Source organism: Cheilinus undulatus, linkage group 22 (assembly GCF_018320785.1).
Source record: "Cheilinus undulatus linkage group 22, ASM1832078v1, whole genome shotgun sequence".
NCBI lineage: Eukaryota > Metazoa > Chordata > Actinopteri > Labriformes > Labridae > Cheilinus > Cheilinus undulatus.
In genome coordinates, this window is record NC_054886.1 from 28,124,877 (window position 1) to 28,139,659 (window position 14,783).

General features: G+C 37.2%; 2 protein-coding genes across 12 annotated transcripts in view; one reads left to right on the plus strand and one right to left on the minus strand.

Annotated features, from left to right (window-relative positions):
- The window catches only part of phka1a (phosphorylase kinase, alpha 1a (muscle)), a 30,795-nt gene extending 29,436 nt beyond the window's left edge, over positions 1–1,359 (minus strand). For all 8 annotated transcript variants that reach the window (XM_041779202.1, XM_041779205.1, XM_041779204.1 and 5 more), the window contains exon 1: positions 1,062–1,359. In XM_041779202.1, the coding sequence (XP_041635136.1) occupies positions 1,062–1,139 (78 nt within the window). In that variant the 5' untranslated portion in view covers positions 1,140–1,359. The remainder of the gene's footprint in view (positions 1–1,061) is intronic.
- Positions 1,360–3,427: 2,068 nt separating this feature from the next.
- The window catches only part of hdac8 (histone deacetylase 8), a 189,445-nt gene continuing 178,089 nt past the window's right edge, over positions 3,428–14,783 (plus strand). For 2 of the 4 annotated variants that reach the window (XM_041779682.1, XM_041779684.1), the window contains exons 1-9: positions 3,428–3,802; positions 3,908–3,960; positions 5,668–5,798; positions 7,943–8,084; positions 8,268–8,380; positions 9,359–9,436; positions 10,172–10,280; positions 12,597–12,769; positions 13,437–13,531. In XM_041779682.1, coding sequence (XP_041635616.1) covers positions 3,689–3,802; positions 3,908–3,960; positions 5,668–5,798; positions 7,943–8,084; positions 8,268–8,380; positions 9,359–9,436; positions 10,172–10,280; positions 12,597–12,769; positions 13,437–13,531 — 1,008 coding nt within the window. In that variant the 5' untranslated portion in view covers positions 3,428–3,688. The remainder of the gene's footprint in view (positions 3,803–3,907; positions 3,961–5,667; positions 5,799–7,942; positions 8,085–8,267; positions 8,381–9,358; positions 9,437–10,171; positions 10,281–12,596; positions 12,770–13,436; positions 13,532–14,783) is intronic. The other 2 variants (XM_041779686.1, XM_041779685.1) reach the window with 2 other exon arrangements.

Below are 14,783 nucleotides of genomic sequence, written 5' to 3' on the forward strand. Positions count from 1 at the left end.
TACTTTTAATCCCATTTTACATACTGCTTTTTTCCTACTTTCTACCCATTTTTTTTTTACCACTTTTATCCCATTTTTTGCCCCTTTTCAGTTTTTCTTTCTCCCCATTTTCACCCACTTAATTTACCTTCTGTCATTAAATACATTTTTTACCTAGTTTTGTCCATTTTAGCCACCTCAATTTGCCACTTTTATCCCGTTTTTGTCCTTTTCAACATTTTTAACCACTTTTTACCCATTTACACTACCTTTTGCCATTAAATACCATTTTTCAGGAGGGTTTTGCCACGCTTTTGCCACTTATGGACCATTTTTTGTTACCTGTAACTCATTTTTTGTCACTTCTCAACTTTTTTTGCTACGTTCTGACCCGTTTCCTCCCATTTTCACTCATTTTGTTGCTTTTCGACCCTTTCTGCCACCTTTAACTTATCTTATTGCTACTTCAAGCTGTTTTTGCCACTTTTCACTACATAGATTGTGGCTTTTGCAAAGGTTTTTTTTTTTTTAACAATTTGTCTCTTTGGTTGAGTAACACTGTTTTAGAGCAATGGTCTGAATGATGATTGTGATGTTAAGGGACAGTTTTGTGGCTTATTATATAATTTTTTAGTTTTCTGTACTGACTGCACTGGATGCCAACTACCTGTTTTTCCATTTTAAACAGCTGTTAAACCATAACATACTATAGTTAACATACTAAAGGATTTTAGAATATAGTATTTTTCCAGCTTAGCAGCAGAAAATGCGAAAACTACTTAAAAATTATCTATGGTGTATCCAAATGAGGCTCTTTTGAAGTTTTGTTTCGGGCTTCACTATATGAATAATTACACTTTCCCAGTTGTAAACTGTGTGTAATATCTGCATGGTGTGTTTATGTCTTTGACAAAGTGCCGCTGACTTGCGCAACATCACTGCTTCACCTTCTGCATGCATGAATGTGAGCTCTCTATGAACAAGCTAACACTACCTGTATGAGGCAGCTACGATATCAAGACGGGATTTACTGAACTTCTAAGTGTGTAAAATGCATAATAAAAGCATAAATAGTAACTTACTTGGTGCCTTAAGATAGTTTGGTGCACCATCCGGGCATAGTTGTCCAGTTTAACGCCCGAGTTGCTCCTGCTTCTCATGCTGACAGGTCAATGGTTCAGTTCAAGTATTCCGGAAAACAAACTCGCTATTTCCTCGACATTAGAGTCATTTCTTCAACGCTTCTCCAAACTCCAACAAGTCCAAAAACGAAGACAGCTTTTCACACGTCCGAGAAAGCTGCCTGACTGCCCGGCTGTCTTAAAAACAGCTCAACGGCAGCGGCAGCGACGGAGATAAAAGCAAATGCTGAAACCTGAACCTGCGGTAAGCTAGCACAGAGAGCAGCGGAAGTAAAGGGAGGTAAGGGAACACCCTTTCAAAATAAAACGCCATTTTCGTTAGAACGCGGACACTCGGATCGATTTTAAAATCCTGTTCACATATTTGATTAGAATTAATAGTTACTCTTATTTTTTTTCCCTAAATTGCATTTAGAAATTAAACTGTGATTAATATATTTTCTATGCATATATTTAATCTAGAAATATATATTTCTATGGGAAAATATAGATAGGCATAATCAAAAACGCACAAACAAAAAATGCAATGGAGTGTGCGAAAAGCTGGATATCTGTAATAATAATAAATACATGTAAAAACAAAGCTAAAAAATAGTAAATATAACAAGCCTAAAAAAATCACTCTTGTTTATTAGAATAAAATTAGCACAGTGAATAGATGTTGCACATTAAAGAGTCTAATGGCTGCTGACAGGAGAGACTTGTAGTAGCATTAAGTCCTGCAAATACAAGTTAAAATTCTTTTTTATTTTACTACAGAACAGGAAAGGACTTTGAGATCAATTGTTGGTCAGTCATCAGTAACAAAGCACCGTCCTTTTTCAACAAAACGTTTTGAACAGCTATTGAGCAGAAGTAAAGAAAAATATGTGTTGATTTGTAAAGTTCACCATTTTTGTAAAATGTCATGGAGAATTCCACAGAAAATGATAAAACATATATCCATTCTTATTATATACTGTTATATTCACATTATATATTTTTATTTAACCTCTAAGTTATTTCAATCCCAATTTTGAATTTTTGAGCTACAGATGCATTTAAAAAATCAAAACTGAGGTTACAAAATGAGAATGTTTTCTAGGATTAAGAAAATAAAATTAAATGTATTTGATTAAACGTATATCATGATGTCACCTGACCTACACTGGAGAGATTTTAATCACACGTCAATGTAGCTTTTACGATTACCTTGACACTACTTTATTTTATTTTTACCGGAAATTGCTTTGATATGTGGTCTGTAACTTGACACTACTGTAAATCACCGGAGTTTGCACACTGTGAAAGAGCAATGGCAGGAGTACACTTGTTGAGAGTGAACGCTGTGAACCTAAATTGTATTCATAACAGCTTTGTAGATTTTTACATGGGCCTACGTTTTGGTTTTATTCTGTTTACCAGAGCAAACAGCCAATTATGTTAGTAAATGTTATTTTGTTGTTTTTTGGCCAAAACAAAAAAACTACCCAAAAGACAGGTATGCTTACACAAGAAGCTTATCAATTACAGTAATATGAGTAAATTTAGTAAGTTTCTTTCCACCCATGATGAGGATAACCTTTAATATAATCTTCCAAATATAATGCTATTTATTCAAGCATTATCCCATAAACTTGTGATGAAGACAATTGGTATGAAAACCTACATTTTTTAGTAGTTCAACTATCCGGCTTGATAAATGCATTCCTGGTGTTTGTGAAAAAACAAACTTCATAAAATGCATTTATTTTTCGGTGGGTTATGAGCATTAAAAGATGGACAAACTTCTTGCTATGTACAATAAGCGTCTGCCGCGGCTGCACCTCTTCAATATGACGCCCGCGTGACGCATCTCAGAAGCCCTACAGCGGCTTTCAACTAACTCAAAAGTACCCATCTTGTATATATCTCAAACGTGAAACAATATAGGCCTAAATGTATGATGTATATCGTAATGGTGCTTTTACGATGATATTGCACTATAGTACCCTTACGTAAAAGGTTAAAACGTAGCTCGGCCTAACTCATCCTCAAGGTTTGAGGGAGTTAGACGATTTTATGAGGGCATTTTTCTGGATAAATACAAGCTAAAGGTATGAGTTTTAATACATTAACTCACAAAAAGTTAAACATTAAGTGTACAATCCGTTAAAGGTTGAAAGTAGAGTCCAACTACATGAAACATCGGTTTCATGAAACGTTAACTTAAAAGAACTAAAAACTACAACAAGTCCCACAATGCCTCTCGCTCCACCTGCGTTCCGTTTTAGAAAAACGTCCGCGCGCAGGAACGTTAGGTTTGATGTTCTTAACCGTTGAAGAGTTTTCTCTCACTTGTCAGTTATGAAAACAGTCGAAATGATCTTTTACAACTATAAACTACAGTTTGTATCATTTAAAGTTTTTCAGACGGTTGTTATTTCTTCCACCGAGCAGCGAAAACTAGACTTGAACCGGCCATTCGTGTGGGGAATGTTGATAGTGTAACACAGGCTACGGTACAAGACGCCGCTCGCATCTTTTCACCGGGAATTTTCCTTTTAGCTTCTTTTTACGTTAAATTATTTCTATTTTATTCGTTGTAAATGAGTTGCAAGGCAGACAGCGATGATGACAGGTGCAGTAAACGGAGAGTCGCGTACGTCTACAGCCCGGAGTACATCGAAACCTGCGACAGTTTGTCCAAAGTACCAAACCGGGTAAGTTGGGTTGAATGAGTTGGTAATGGCAGTTTTTCTCACTAGCTCTGATTTTTGGTCGTAATTTCTCCCTCTGTATGTTTATTTCATTGTTTCTATGTACAGGCAAGCATGGTCCACTCCTTGATAGAAGCCTATGGACTTCTGGGACATATGAGGTGAGTGTTAAAAGCTAATGACAGTCTATGAACCAGAACAATGATAATAGGAAGAGTATGCTACATTTAACACAGGGAGACAGCTTTGAATACCGTGAAACAGCTAGCTGTTAGCTTTGGTGTAAACCAACGTCGTTTTTAGCTCAAAATAGCAGATGAGGATAATGATGAACTGTTTTCAGTCATGTGGAGATCTTTCTCTGTGTTTTTAACCTGCTGTATAGGGAGCTCAAACTTCTGCCCACACCTCATATAGAGAGTATTGGCAGTTATGAAAATGTCTGTCAATATTTGGTTGATATATCAGCATAAATATTGGCCATATATATTATTTATACTGTGGGAGCCCAAGACAAAGACCAATATGTGGCCCATCCCCATCTGGCTATAAGCTGTCACACTGAGTAAGCAACATTTTTAGAGCATCTCTTTTTAGGCATTCCCAATTTGCAATATAAAGACAAATGTAAGCTCACTTTTGGTGCATTATTAATTTTTCCACAACAAATCATACATTTTTATGTATTGCATGCCATTATACGGCACACTACTCCACAGATTCATCATTTTAATACATCTATAAAGATCGATCTCACTATTATGCTTGATAAGAATATGTTTTTGGTCTCTGTAGGCATTCCAACCTTGATGTTGGGGCCAGGGGTCCTCCTTAGGAACAGTTTTGGATCATAAAATCTATTTTAATGCTATTTTATTCACTCTCAGCACCTATTTTACATTCAAAATGCACATCTTAATCACTGAATGTTATGTAAGATATATTTCTCCTGTTGACCCACACCTATAATGACTATCTCAATAGTTTCAGATGAAATTTTAAGCTTGTAGAGACTTTATCAGATCCAACTGAGCTATAACACCTGTAAAGTTTAAGTGTTTTATATACTTGTGTATTATAAGCTGATTAAAATGAGGCCATATTGTTATTTAGTGCACTGCAGAATAGGGCTGGATGATTATGGCAAAAAATAATAATCACGATTATTTTAATTGAAATTGAAATCATGAATAATAAACATGATTATTCATTGATTTCAAAATTTGAGTATTTATTGAACCACAACTTAAAAGAACAAACAAAAATGAATTAGTAACAAGTAAAATAATAACAATATATTAAATAATAGCAATAAAAAACAATAAATTAAAATAAATATCCAATCTACATGCACTCCTGTAAAACTGGCAAAATTTGCAACATGCAAAAAACAGTAATAACACAGCCAAAAACACAACCCAACAATACTCTCTGAAGCACACATTAATCGTTTTTCTTCGATTATAATGTTTGTATGATCATGAGAAGCCAAAATTGAAATCACAATCAAAATTCAATTAATTGTCCAGCCCTACTGCAGAACTTCTTCTCCATCAGCAGGTTGTTTTATTGCTGTTTGTAGCTCTTAAAGGAAGCTTTTTTATGTGGGAAAAATACATTTCATGATAATGGACTTGCTATCTATGGAAATTACTTTCCGTTTTCATTACAGCATGTCTGTATTTGAAAAGAGAATATTTACCATTCATGGCCTTTTGGTACAGAAAACACTCTGTTGTTCTTAGCCATGAAAAAAAGGTGCACATTCATCAGTATTGGCTAAAATTAAAACATCAGATAGTGGAAAATCCATTCTTTATCTGACAGCTCATGCATGATAAGTATGTTTTTCTCCACTTTCTCTCCAGCGTTATTAAACCTAACGTGGCCACCATAGAAGAAATGGCTAAATTCCACACAGACTCCTACCTGGAGCATCTTCACAAGATCAGCCAGGACGGAGACAACGACGACCCCCAGTCAGCTGACTACGGACTGGGTGAGAAACGCCAAGAATCACCTTTAATTTCATTGATATGTTTGTGTCAAACATGTCAACAAACCCAAAAGATATCGATGAATAAAGGATCTAAAACGATAAATTAAACATAGATAACAGGATCAGCTAACAACTTGAAACAAGTAGAACTTTCTACTTAAAATATATTTTTCATAAAACTTCTATAACCAGCAACAATAAAGTCTTGAATATGTTATTAGTTGCATTTAAGTCTATGTAACCTATATCCAACTTAGTTCGTACCTCACATTTGGGAGATTTTTGTGGTCTAGTCAAGTGCAGTCAGTGAAAACAGGTGAATACTTGGTTATTGTCACAGCACAAAACTTTGAAATCTCTTCTTCAAACCACAGACAAGTTTTGCCAAAAGCTTTCATGTGTTCTTCTAACAAAATACAGAAACATGAGAGTTTGAAATCACACTTTTTTAGAGGTGATTTTAATGTTCAATCGTCTGCAGCAGAGGGCGCTAGAAGACAGTAGTTCTCAACTGGTCACGCATCAGGGCTCACTAACATCCTACTGACAAATCATGACTTAAATCTCACAACAAATCCTGTCACTTTAATGACAAATATTGCAGTTTGAATATAAGATGGAACAAAACAGGATTGAAAGGAGACACATGAAGAAACAAATATGATTTAACAAGCATGCAAACATTTTCTCGTACTCCCTTTTCCCATGAAAACACTGACATTTTGGGATTTCTCAGGGAATCGCCTCAATATCTTTGGAAATTCAACTTTGTTATACCAAGAGAAGTAAATAAATAAGATGAAATCTTAAGAAAATGACTAAAATTTACTTGTTATTACAGTAAAATCAAATAAAATGTTGGGATATATGTCAGATCAGGGCTTCTGTACATCATGGGATCTTTGCTGCATTTTTACTCTCAATCATGACCAGAAAACACCTCTGTGACCCACTTTTGAGTCCCGTCCCACAACTTGAGATCAGCTGCTAAAAAAGAGGATTCAAAACTAGATGACACAGAATCTTTTGATCATTTTAAATGTTTTAAACCCACACTGTCCTTTTCATATTATTTGTTAACTACGCTTAAGATAGGAATGAATAAATGGAATATGAGATATTTTACCCCAAAGTGACCCCAACCTCAACTCAACTGGGTGGGTTCTCTCAAAAATCCTCCACAGTTTGTTTTTCTAGTATGAGCTTTCTGCAAGTCCGTCTTTTAAAGATTGCATTCCGACTGTGGAGTTATCCTCATGTTCACCCTATTTTTCCATTCCCTTTCTGTCTAGCCCCCTTCTTTCAGACCCTTGTCCTTTTTTTTCTCGTCTTCACGCCCTCGGCTCATCCCTGTGGTACTTCCTCCTTTTGTGTTCGGCGCATCTCTCTCTGGTCCCCCCTTCCTTCTTGTTAAAAAAGCAAATTGCTCAACTTTTTCCTGGACACTTGGATACATCTCTCTTATTCCAGAATAAGAGAACTCTCAGATTGAAGAGGAACTCTTATTTATTTTTGAAAGTGGAGTGATAAATAAAGCTTAAGGTCAGGATAAATAGAGTCAAAAAGTTTAAGATTGTGGATGTTTGTGACAGAATGATGCTGGCAATGAAAACGAGATTTACTAATCCCCGTAAGTGATAGAGCATTGGTCAGTTTGCTGGAATATCTAACAATGTGGGTCTGTTTATCATTATTTATTGTCCTGTGGCCTCAAGATAACTATCTTGTTCCCATGACTTACTATCTTGTGGATGTGCCTTTCTTATCTCATGCCCATGGCTTTAATTGTGGTGGTCACGCCATGTTTTTACTCCCTGATGTCACCAAGGAGGCTCTGTGGTGCGTGGCTGTTTTTATTCACAGCCATTCAGTTTTGTTAAACTCTTTTATTTCTTCTGTAATGCTGGAGTTTTCCTTTTATACCTAGTAGTCATCAGCTTTTTTCTTTTCAATTAATGCCAGATATTTATATACAAAACTCAATTTCTATGTATTCATGTAAGAATTTCTTCTTTAAAAATGAAAGTGAAATATGAAAATAATAACATGCTCTTAACTGTTGAGCATTCAGTACCTCCATTCTGTTGAGAGCTGTTGCTCTATTTTGCCTGATATTTAATGATTTTGTCTCTCCCTGTCTTCAGGTTATGACTGCCCTGTAGTGGAGGGGATTTATGACTATGCAGCAGCAGTAGGGGGCGCCACACTCACAGGAGCCCAGTGTTTGATAGACCAAAAGTGTGATGTTGCTATTAACTGGGCAGGAGGATGGCATCATGCTAAGAAGTAAGCCAGTGTTTTCAGACTTAATTCATCATATTAAAACAACATATCATCAGGATTGATTTGATTAACTTATGATGGTTCAAGAGAGTGTGTTAAGAGTTAACTTTATGGGGACACTCACAGCAAAGGTTAGACTTTCAGATCTTACACTTTTTTCCCTCTCTTTCTCCATCTGTCTTTCAGGGATGAAGCTTCAGGCTTCTGTTATGTAAACGATGCCGTGTTAGGAATCCTCAGACTGAGGGAGAAATACGAGAGAGTCCTTTATGTGGACGTCGACCTGCATCACGGAGATGGTAAACACACAGATAATGATTTTATTAAAGCAAAAACTCTTGTCTTCTAGTTCAGTGGTTCTCAACCTTGGGGTCGGGACCCCATTGGGGGCACGAGACACTGAGAGGAGGTCACCAGATGCCTTAAAAAAAACTAAGAATATTTTTAAATTACACTGTTGCCCCTTTACACCAGTTTGACCAAGGTGTAACTCTTTTTCATCACTTTTTAACACCAACTTTGCAAATAGCACATTTTTGCCACTTAAACCCCACTTTTGTCTATTTTAAACCCTTTCCATCACTTTTTTCTGCCTGTTTTTGCCACCTCTAACCCAATTTTTGCCACTTTCTGCCCATTTTTGCCTCTGTTGACCCATTATTGCCTCTGTCAACCACTTTTTACCCCCGTTTTTGCCCATTCTAACCACAGTTAACCCATTTTTGCCAGTTTATATCCATTTTTTATCCCATTCCACCTCATTTCCACCAATATTTTGCCACTTTAAAGCCATTTCGGGTACTTTTTAATCCCCCTTTACCACTTTTTCTGCCCATGTTTGCCACATTTTTTTGGTTATTTTTTGCCACTTTTAACCCATTCATGTTCTTTAAAAATCCAATATCACTACCTTTTCACCAGTTTTTGCAATTATTAACCAATTTTAGCATTTTAACCCATTTTAATTGTTTATAACAAGTTTTTTTTTTTTTTACTAAAGAAGGCTAAATGAATTAATAAAGATATTTGTTTCTTTGAAAAGAGTGGTTATTATTCTGGTCAAATATAAAATATGGTTTTCACTGCTTAACTTTACAATAAACCATGGTTTTACTGACCTCCATGGGCCCCTAGTTTGGCTGAAAAAGTTGAAAACCACTGTTTTAGTGGATGTTTGTTGTCGATTTAGTTTTTTCCTAATTGAATTAGCTCATATCAAAAATATTCTTTATTTCTCTGTTGATCCATTCTGATTTTTCTTCCTCTTCTCTCTGCAGGTGTTGAAGATGCCTTCAGCTTCACATCCAAAGTCATGACCGTGTCTCTGCACAAGTTTTCCCCTGGATTCTTCCCAGGTTGAGACTTAAAATTAATCATTAACAGGGCTGTCAGGTTAAAGTGTTGATTGCTAAGCTAGTTAAGCTACTGTAGTTGAGCAGAAGCTGGGTGATACTCACTGTAGCATCTTCCTGCTGTCACAGTCCTGCTGCTTCTTTGAGTGTCTCATTTCACTCGAAGAAAGCTCAGAGTAAAGTCAGAAGTCACCTTTTGATATCAAACATTTCACTTTGTACTGTTCCCTTCAGCTATTTTCATTCATGGCAGTTTTCTTTAGGTTAAGCTAATGTTGTAACTTTCAATCTACAAAAAGTTCCATTTTTTTTTCCAAAATGAAAGCAGGCTTTTATCCAAACAGTAAAAGTAAAAGCATAACAAAGAAAAGTTTGTGTGAAAATGTCTTAGCTGAATTGCTAATCCTACAAGAAGAAAACAACTTATCTGGAACTCCTAAAAAGTGAAAATGCTGCCACATTAACCAGGGATCACTGGGTGTCAGTGAGTCATTTTGTACATGCAGTCCTGCAATTTTTCACACTGTATTTGACAGAATAAGCACTTTGAAACTGGCTCTAAGTGGTGAAGCAGTGCAGCCCTCATTAAAATAAAAGAATCTAAGGGTCAAGATCAGAAAATACAACTCTCATTTTCATCTGATTCTCAAAGACACTGCTAACAAGCGCTTCACATTGTAAGCATGGGCCAAAAAAACTTTTTCTCAGCGTAATATAACTGAGTGTATTTGTATTTAGGTACCGGCGACCTCTGCGACACAGGGCTGGGTAAAGGCCGTTGGTACGCCGTGAACGTCCCACTCGAGGATGGCATCAAAGACGACAGATACTACCAGATTTTCACAAGGCAAGCACACAAAAAATGAAGTCTTAGAAATTCCCCGTGCAGCTCAGAGACAACTTTAAAGGAAAATTTCTGTCAGGGATCCTTGAGGATAAAGTTCTGTTTTTCCTCTCTCGCCCGCTCCCCACCCAGAGATCAGAAGTCAGGGTCATCCATAGAGCAGTGCCTTGGAGCTAATGCAGACTCAGCACTTTATTAAGGACATTTCAGCAGGGGATTCCTTCCATCATGAAGTCTTAAACTCTGGATTTTCCAGTGGACAGATCCCCAAAAGTGCAAACCTGTTACAGCTAAAACATTGGAATCCCAGTGTTACAGCTCTTATGTTTGAAATTTCAATGTTGGTCTTCTTTTTGCAACCTTTTAAACCTAGAATGTACAGAAAGTTCTTATCTTGATCATTGAGTTTGTTTTTATGTGTAGTTTCTAAAGCCATGGAATTAAGAGTTGAGCAAATGAGACTGTGCCTGAATGGAGCTGAAATGGAGAAAGACAGCAGCAATTATTTAGGCTAAACGTGACTGGCTTAGATGTAGATCAGTCAATAATCAGAGTCAAAGTTTAAAATATTACACTAACCAATGATACTGCAGTAGTGGAAAAGAAAAGGTTTCCTTCCCAGGATTTTGTTTGTCTTCTTGGAGAGATACAGCATGTTTATTGTACTTTGTGTTTTATGTGACCAGGCTGTAAAACATATATGGATCCTTAAAACATGTCTGATATAAGCTTTTGCTGACTGTGTAGTGAGAAATTGAAATCCTTAGCGGTGAAATTTGAGTCAAATATTAGATCAAGTTGCTCAGATTTTTTCACCCTATCAAGTAGGGTTAGGTTTTTTTTTTCCCGATACCGGTGCTAAATTGATATTTTTAATACGTGCCAGTGCCTAAACGGTGCCTGAATCATATACTTTTAAGGGCAAAAACCATGTGTCCAAAGTCAGCTGGAGAATTAAAGCTGTCTGGATGTCATAAATGACAGACCCTGAATCAAACATATTTCACAACCTTTCACCTCTTACATTATGGCTCTAGCAAATGTATTTTTTAACAATTTGACTCTTTGGTTGAGCAGGGTTGAGTAACACTGCTCTAGACCAGGGGTTCTCAACTTTTCCAGCGCGTGACCCCTAAAATAAGGGTGCCAGAGACCGGGGACCCCCACTGTACCTGAAGGTGGTTGAACACAGCCATGCACATTCAAGAATAGTCATGTGGAGACAAGGCCATCCATAAAGGGGGGGTAAAGGGGAGATCTGTCTGGGGCCCAGCCAAACTGGGGGCCCATGGAGGTCAACAAAATCATGGTATATTGTAAAGTTAAGCTGTGATATCCATATTTTATATTTAACCTGGAAAAATTACCACTATTGTCAATTACACAAATTTCTCTTTAAATCATTTGTGTAGTATATAGCCTTCTTAAAAATGAAAATATTTTGTTTAAAAGAAAAAAGAATTGAAATGGGTTAAAAATGGAAAAAAAGGTTAAAAATGGTGAAAATGTGGTGAAGTTGGATCTTAAAAGTAGCAGAAATGGGTTAGAAGTGGCAAAAATGGGCATAAATAGTGGTAAAAGGGAAAGGCTTTAAATTGGCAAGAATGGGTGGAAATCTGGTGAAATGGGAAAAAAATCAATATAAACTGGCAAAATAGTGCTAACTGAGAAAGAAAAGAAAGGCAGATATTGGCAGAAATCGGTCAAACTGGCAAAAATGGCCATTTCAGATAGTGAAATGTGGTTAAAATGGGAAAATTGGGCATAAAAAAGTGGTAAAATGGGGTTAATAGTGGCAATAATGGGTCAACAGAGGCAAAATTGAGCTTATGTGGCAAGAAGTGGCAAAAACAGCCAGAAAAAAGTGGTGGAAAGGGTTTAAAATGGAAAAAAATAAATGTTGAATGTCAAAAATGTGTGAAAATTTGTGGGAAAAAATTATGAAAATGGGTTAAAATTTGGTAAAATTGGTGTAAAGTGGCAACAGTGGAATTTAAAAAATATTCTTAGTTTTATCAGGGAATCTGGAGAGCCCTTCTTAGTGTCTCATGACCCCAAAGGAGGTCCCAACCCCAGCATTGAGAACCGCTGCTCTAGACTATATTCAGATACCTAGCTTAGAATGATTCCATAGTTTTTCCATCTTTTCTGATTACCTTCTTATTTTTGGTGACAGACATTTTAGTTGAATCTGGTGGTGAAAGTGATTGAAGATTTAAGAACAATCTTGTCATTGGTTTTAATTCTTAGAAATGACTTTAGGTTAGTTTTTCATGAGTAAAGGGGTTGTGAATGTGGTTTCTGGTGTTGTGTTTTTAGCGTGATGCAGGAAGTGCGGGCGCAGTTCAACCCAGAGGCTTTGGTGATGCAGCTGGGTGCTGACACCATGGCGGGCGACCCCATGTGCTCCTTCAACATGACCCCTGTAGGAGTGGGCAAGTGTCTGCAGTATGTCTTAGGCTGGCAGCTACCTACACTACTGCTGGGAGGAGGTACGTCAAATTAGTGTGTGTTTATTATTCCTTTGGGATTGTTTATGTGGGAGAATTAGTCGCTTTATTTCCATGTGTTATGCACGTGTAAAATGGGCTGTGTCTGCACAAGTGTATAAAAATATTCCTAAGAAATGGTAGGTAATGTACCCAGAACTTTATTTGTGTTTGTGCCCTTTTTGAATTAGTTGATTCACTTACACAATAACACACTCACATGCATAAACACACACCATGCTCTTGTTTCCAGACCCTTCAGCCTTCAGCCAGATGATAGCTTCTACTTATACAACACAATGAAGCCATTTTACTCAACTACAATCCCACCTCTCTTTCTTTCTGTCGCTCCCTCTCTGCCCCACATACTTTCTCTGTGCTAGATCCTCCTTTATTTCTCTGGTTTATATTATCTTCTCTTAATGTCCTACAATCTATTATTAGATTTGTTGCATATAAAGAAGAAAGAGCGGTTACGTGTTGCAGAAATCACATTACTTATGCTTAAAATAGGACGCCGTAGAGTTTATGTTAAACCTTTATTGCATGCGCCGTAAAGCTTCCTGGTTATTTAGCTGTGATCAGAAAAAAAACAACATTTTAATATGTGATTTTAGATTAAAGACCTCTCTTATTTACTCTCTATATCATCCGTCCTCTTTACAATCAGGAGGTTATAACCTGGCGAACACGGCTCGTTGTTGGACCTACCTGACGGCGTCCGTGCTGGGAAAGACTCTATCCTCCGAGATACCAGACCACGAGGTACGACAACACACACACCCTCTTTTCTCTTACAGGCATATTCCCACATGAACACAAATGCGCTCATTCATCGTACTGTCACACGCGCACACACATGAAAACACAAACACACCCCCTTGTGTTCGCCATCTGCTGAGTCACTCCATCTAATCAAAGATGGCCGCCTGCTTCTCAATAAAGGGGTTTGTCTTCAGGTGAGTCAGACTTTGTGTGTGTGAGGGAGAAGGGTACGAGTGTTGACAATTCCTCTCAGTACCCCTCATCTAACGGCGTCCCCTCCCTCAATCTTGTTTTAGTAGGAAGATAAAATTTATGTATGGAGTCATGGGATCGTGAGAAAACTCAATGATAGGTTCCTTGGCAATAAAACACACATTTTTTGCCATATCTCTATTTCTGAATTTGATTTATAGTATAGAAATGCCTTAAAATATTCTGTCTATCTGGTACTTACAGTATCTGTACCTATAGATACCACTAAACCTAAAAATTACACATCAGTCCGATAGTTAAGACAATGCAGGTGACATGCAGCAATGATCATCTAGGCCTTCCTAAAAATCAATAAGTGAAATCTTAGTTGCTCAAAGCTCAGATCTTACTTTTTTGAAAACGAGAAATCAAGGCTCAGTTAAATCAAGAAACCTTTTGAAGACCTGTTGAATCAAGAAATCCCTTCTAAAGATGGTCCTGACAAATTGAAGTAGGCTAAACGATCTAAAAAAGCAACACATCATCAAGAACAGACGAGAAACAAAGTTACTGACATCTGAGTCTAGAAAGCAATTTTTAAGGCTTTGGAATTCCAGTGAACCATGGTGAGAGCCGTTAGCCACAAATGGGGAAAACTTGAAACAGTGGTGAAGCTTGTTAGGATTGGCTGGTGTGCCAAAATAACTCCAATAGTGCATCAACGACTCATCCAGGAGGTCACAAAAGAGCCCAGAACAACATCTAGGGGCCTCACTTGACTCCGTTAAGGTCAGAGTTAATGATTCAGCAACAAGAAAGAGACGGGGTAAGAATGGCATCATGGGATAGTTCAAAGGTGAAAACCACAGTTGAGAAAAAAGAACACAAAGGCTCGTCTCACATTTGACGGAAAACATCCTGATGATTCCCAAGACTTTCGGTAATATATTCAGTCAAATGACGAGACAAAAGTTGAACTTTTTCGAAGGTGTGCGGCCCGTTACATCTGGAGTAAAACTAACACAGCATTTCCCTTATAAGAACAAACCAACAGTCAAAC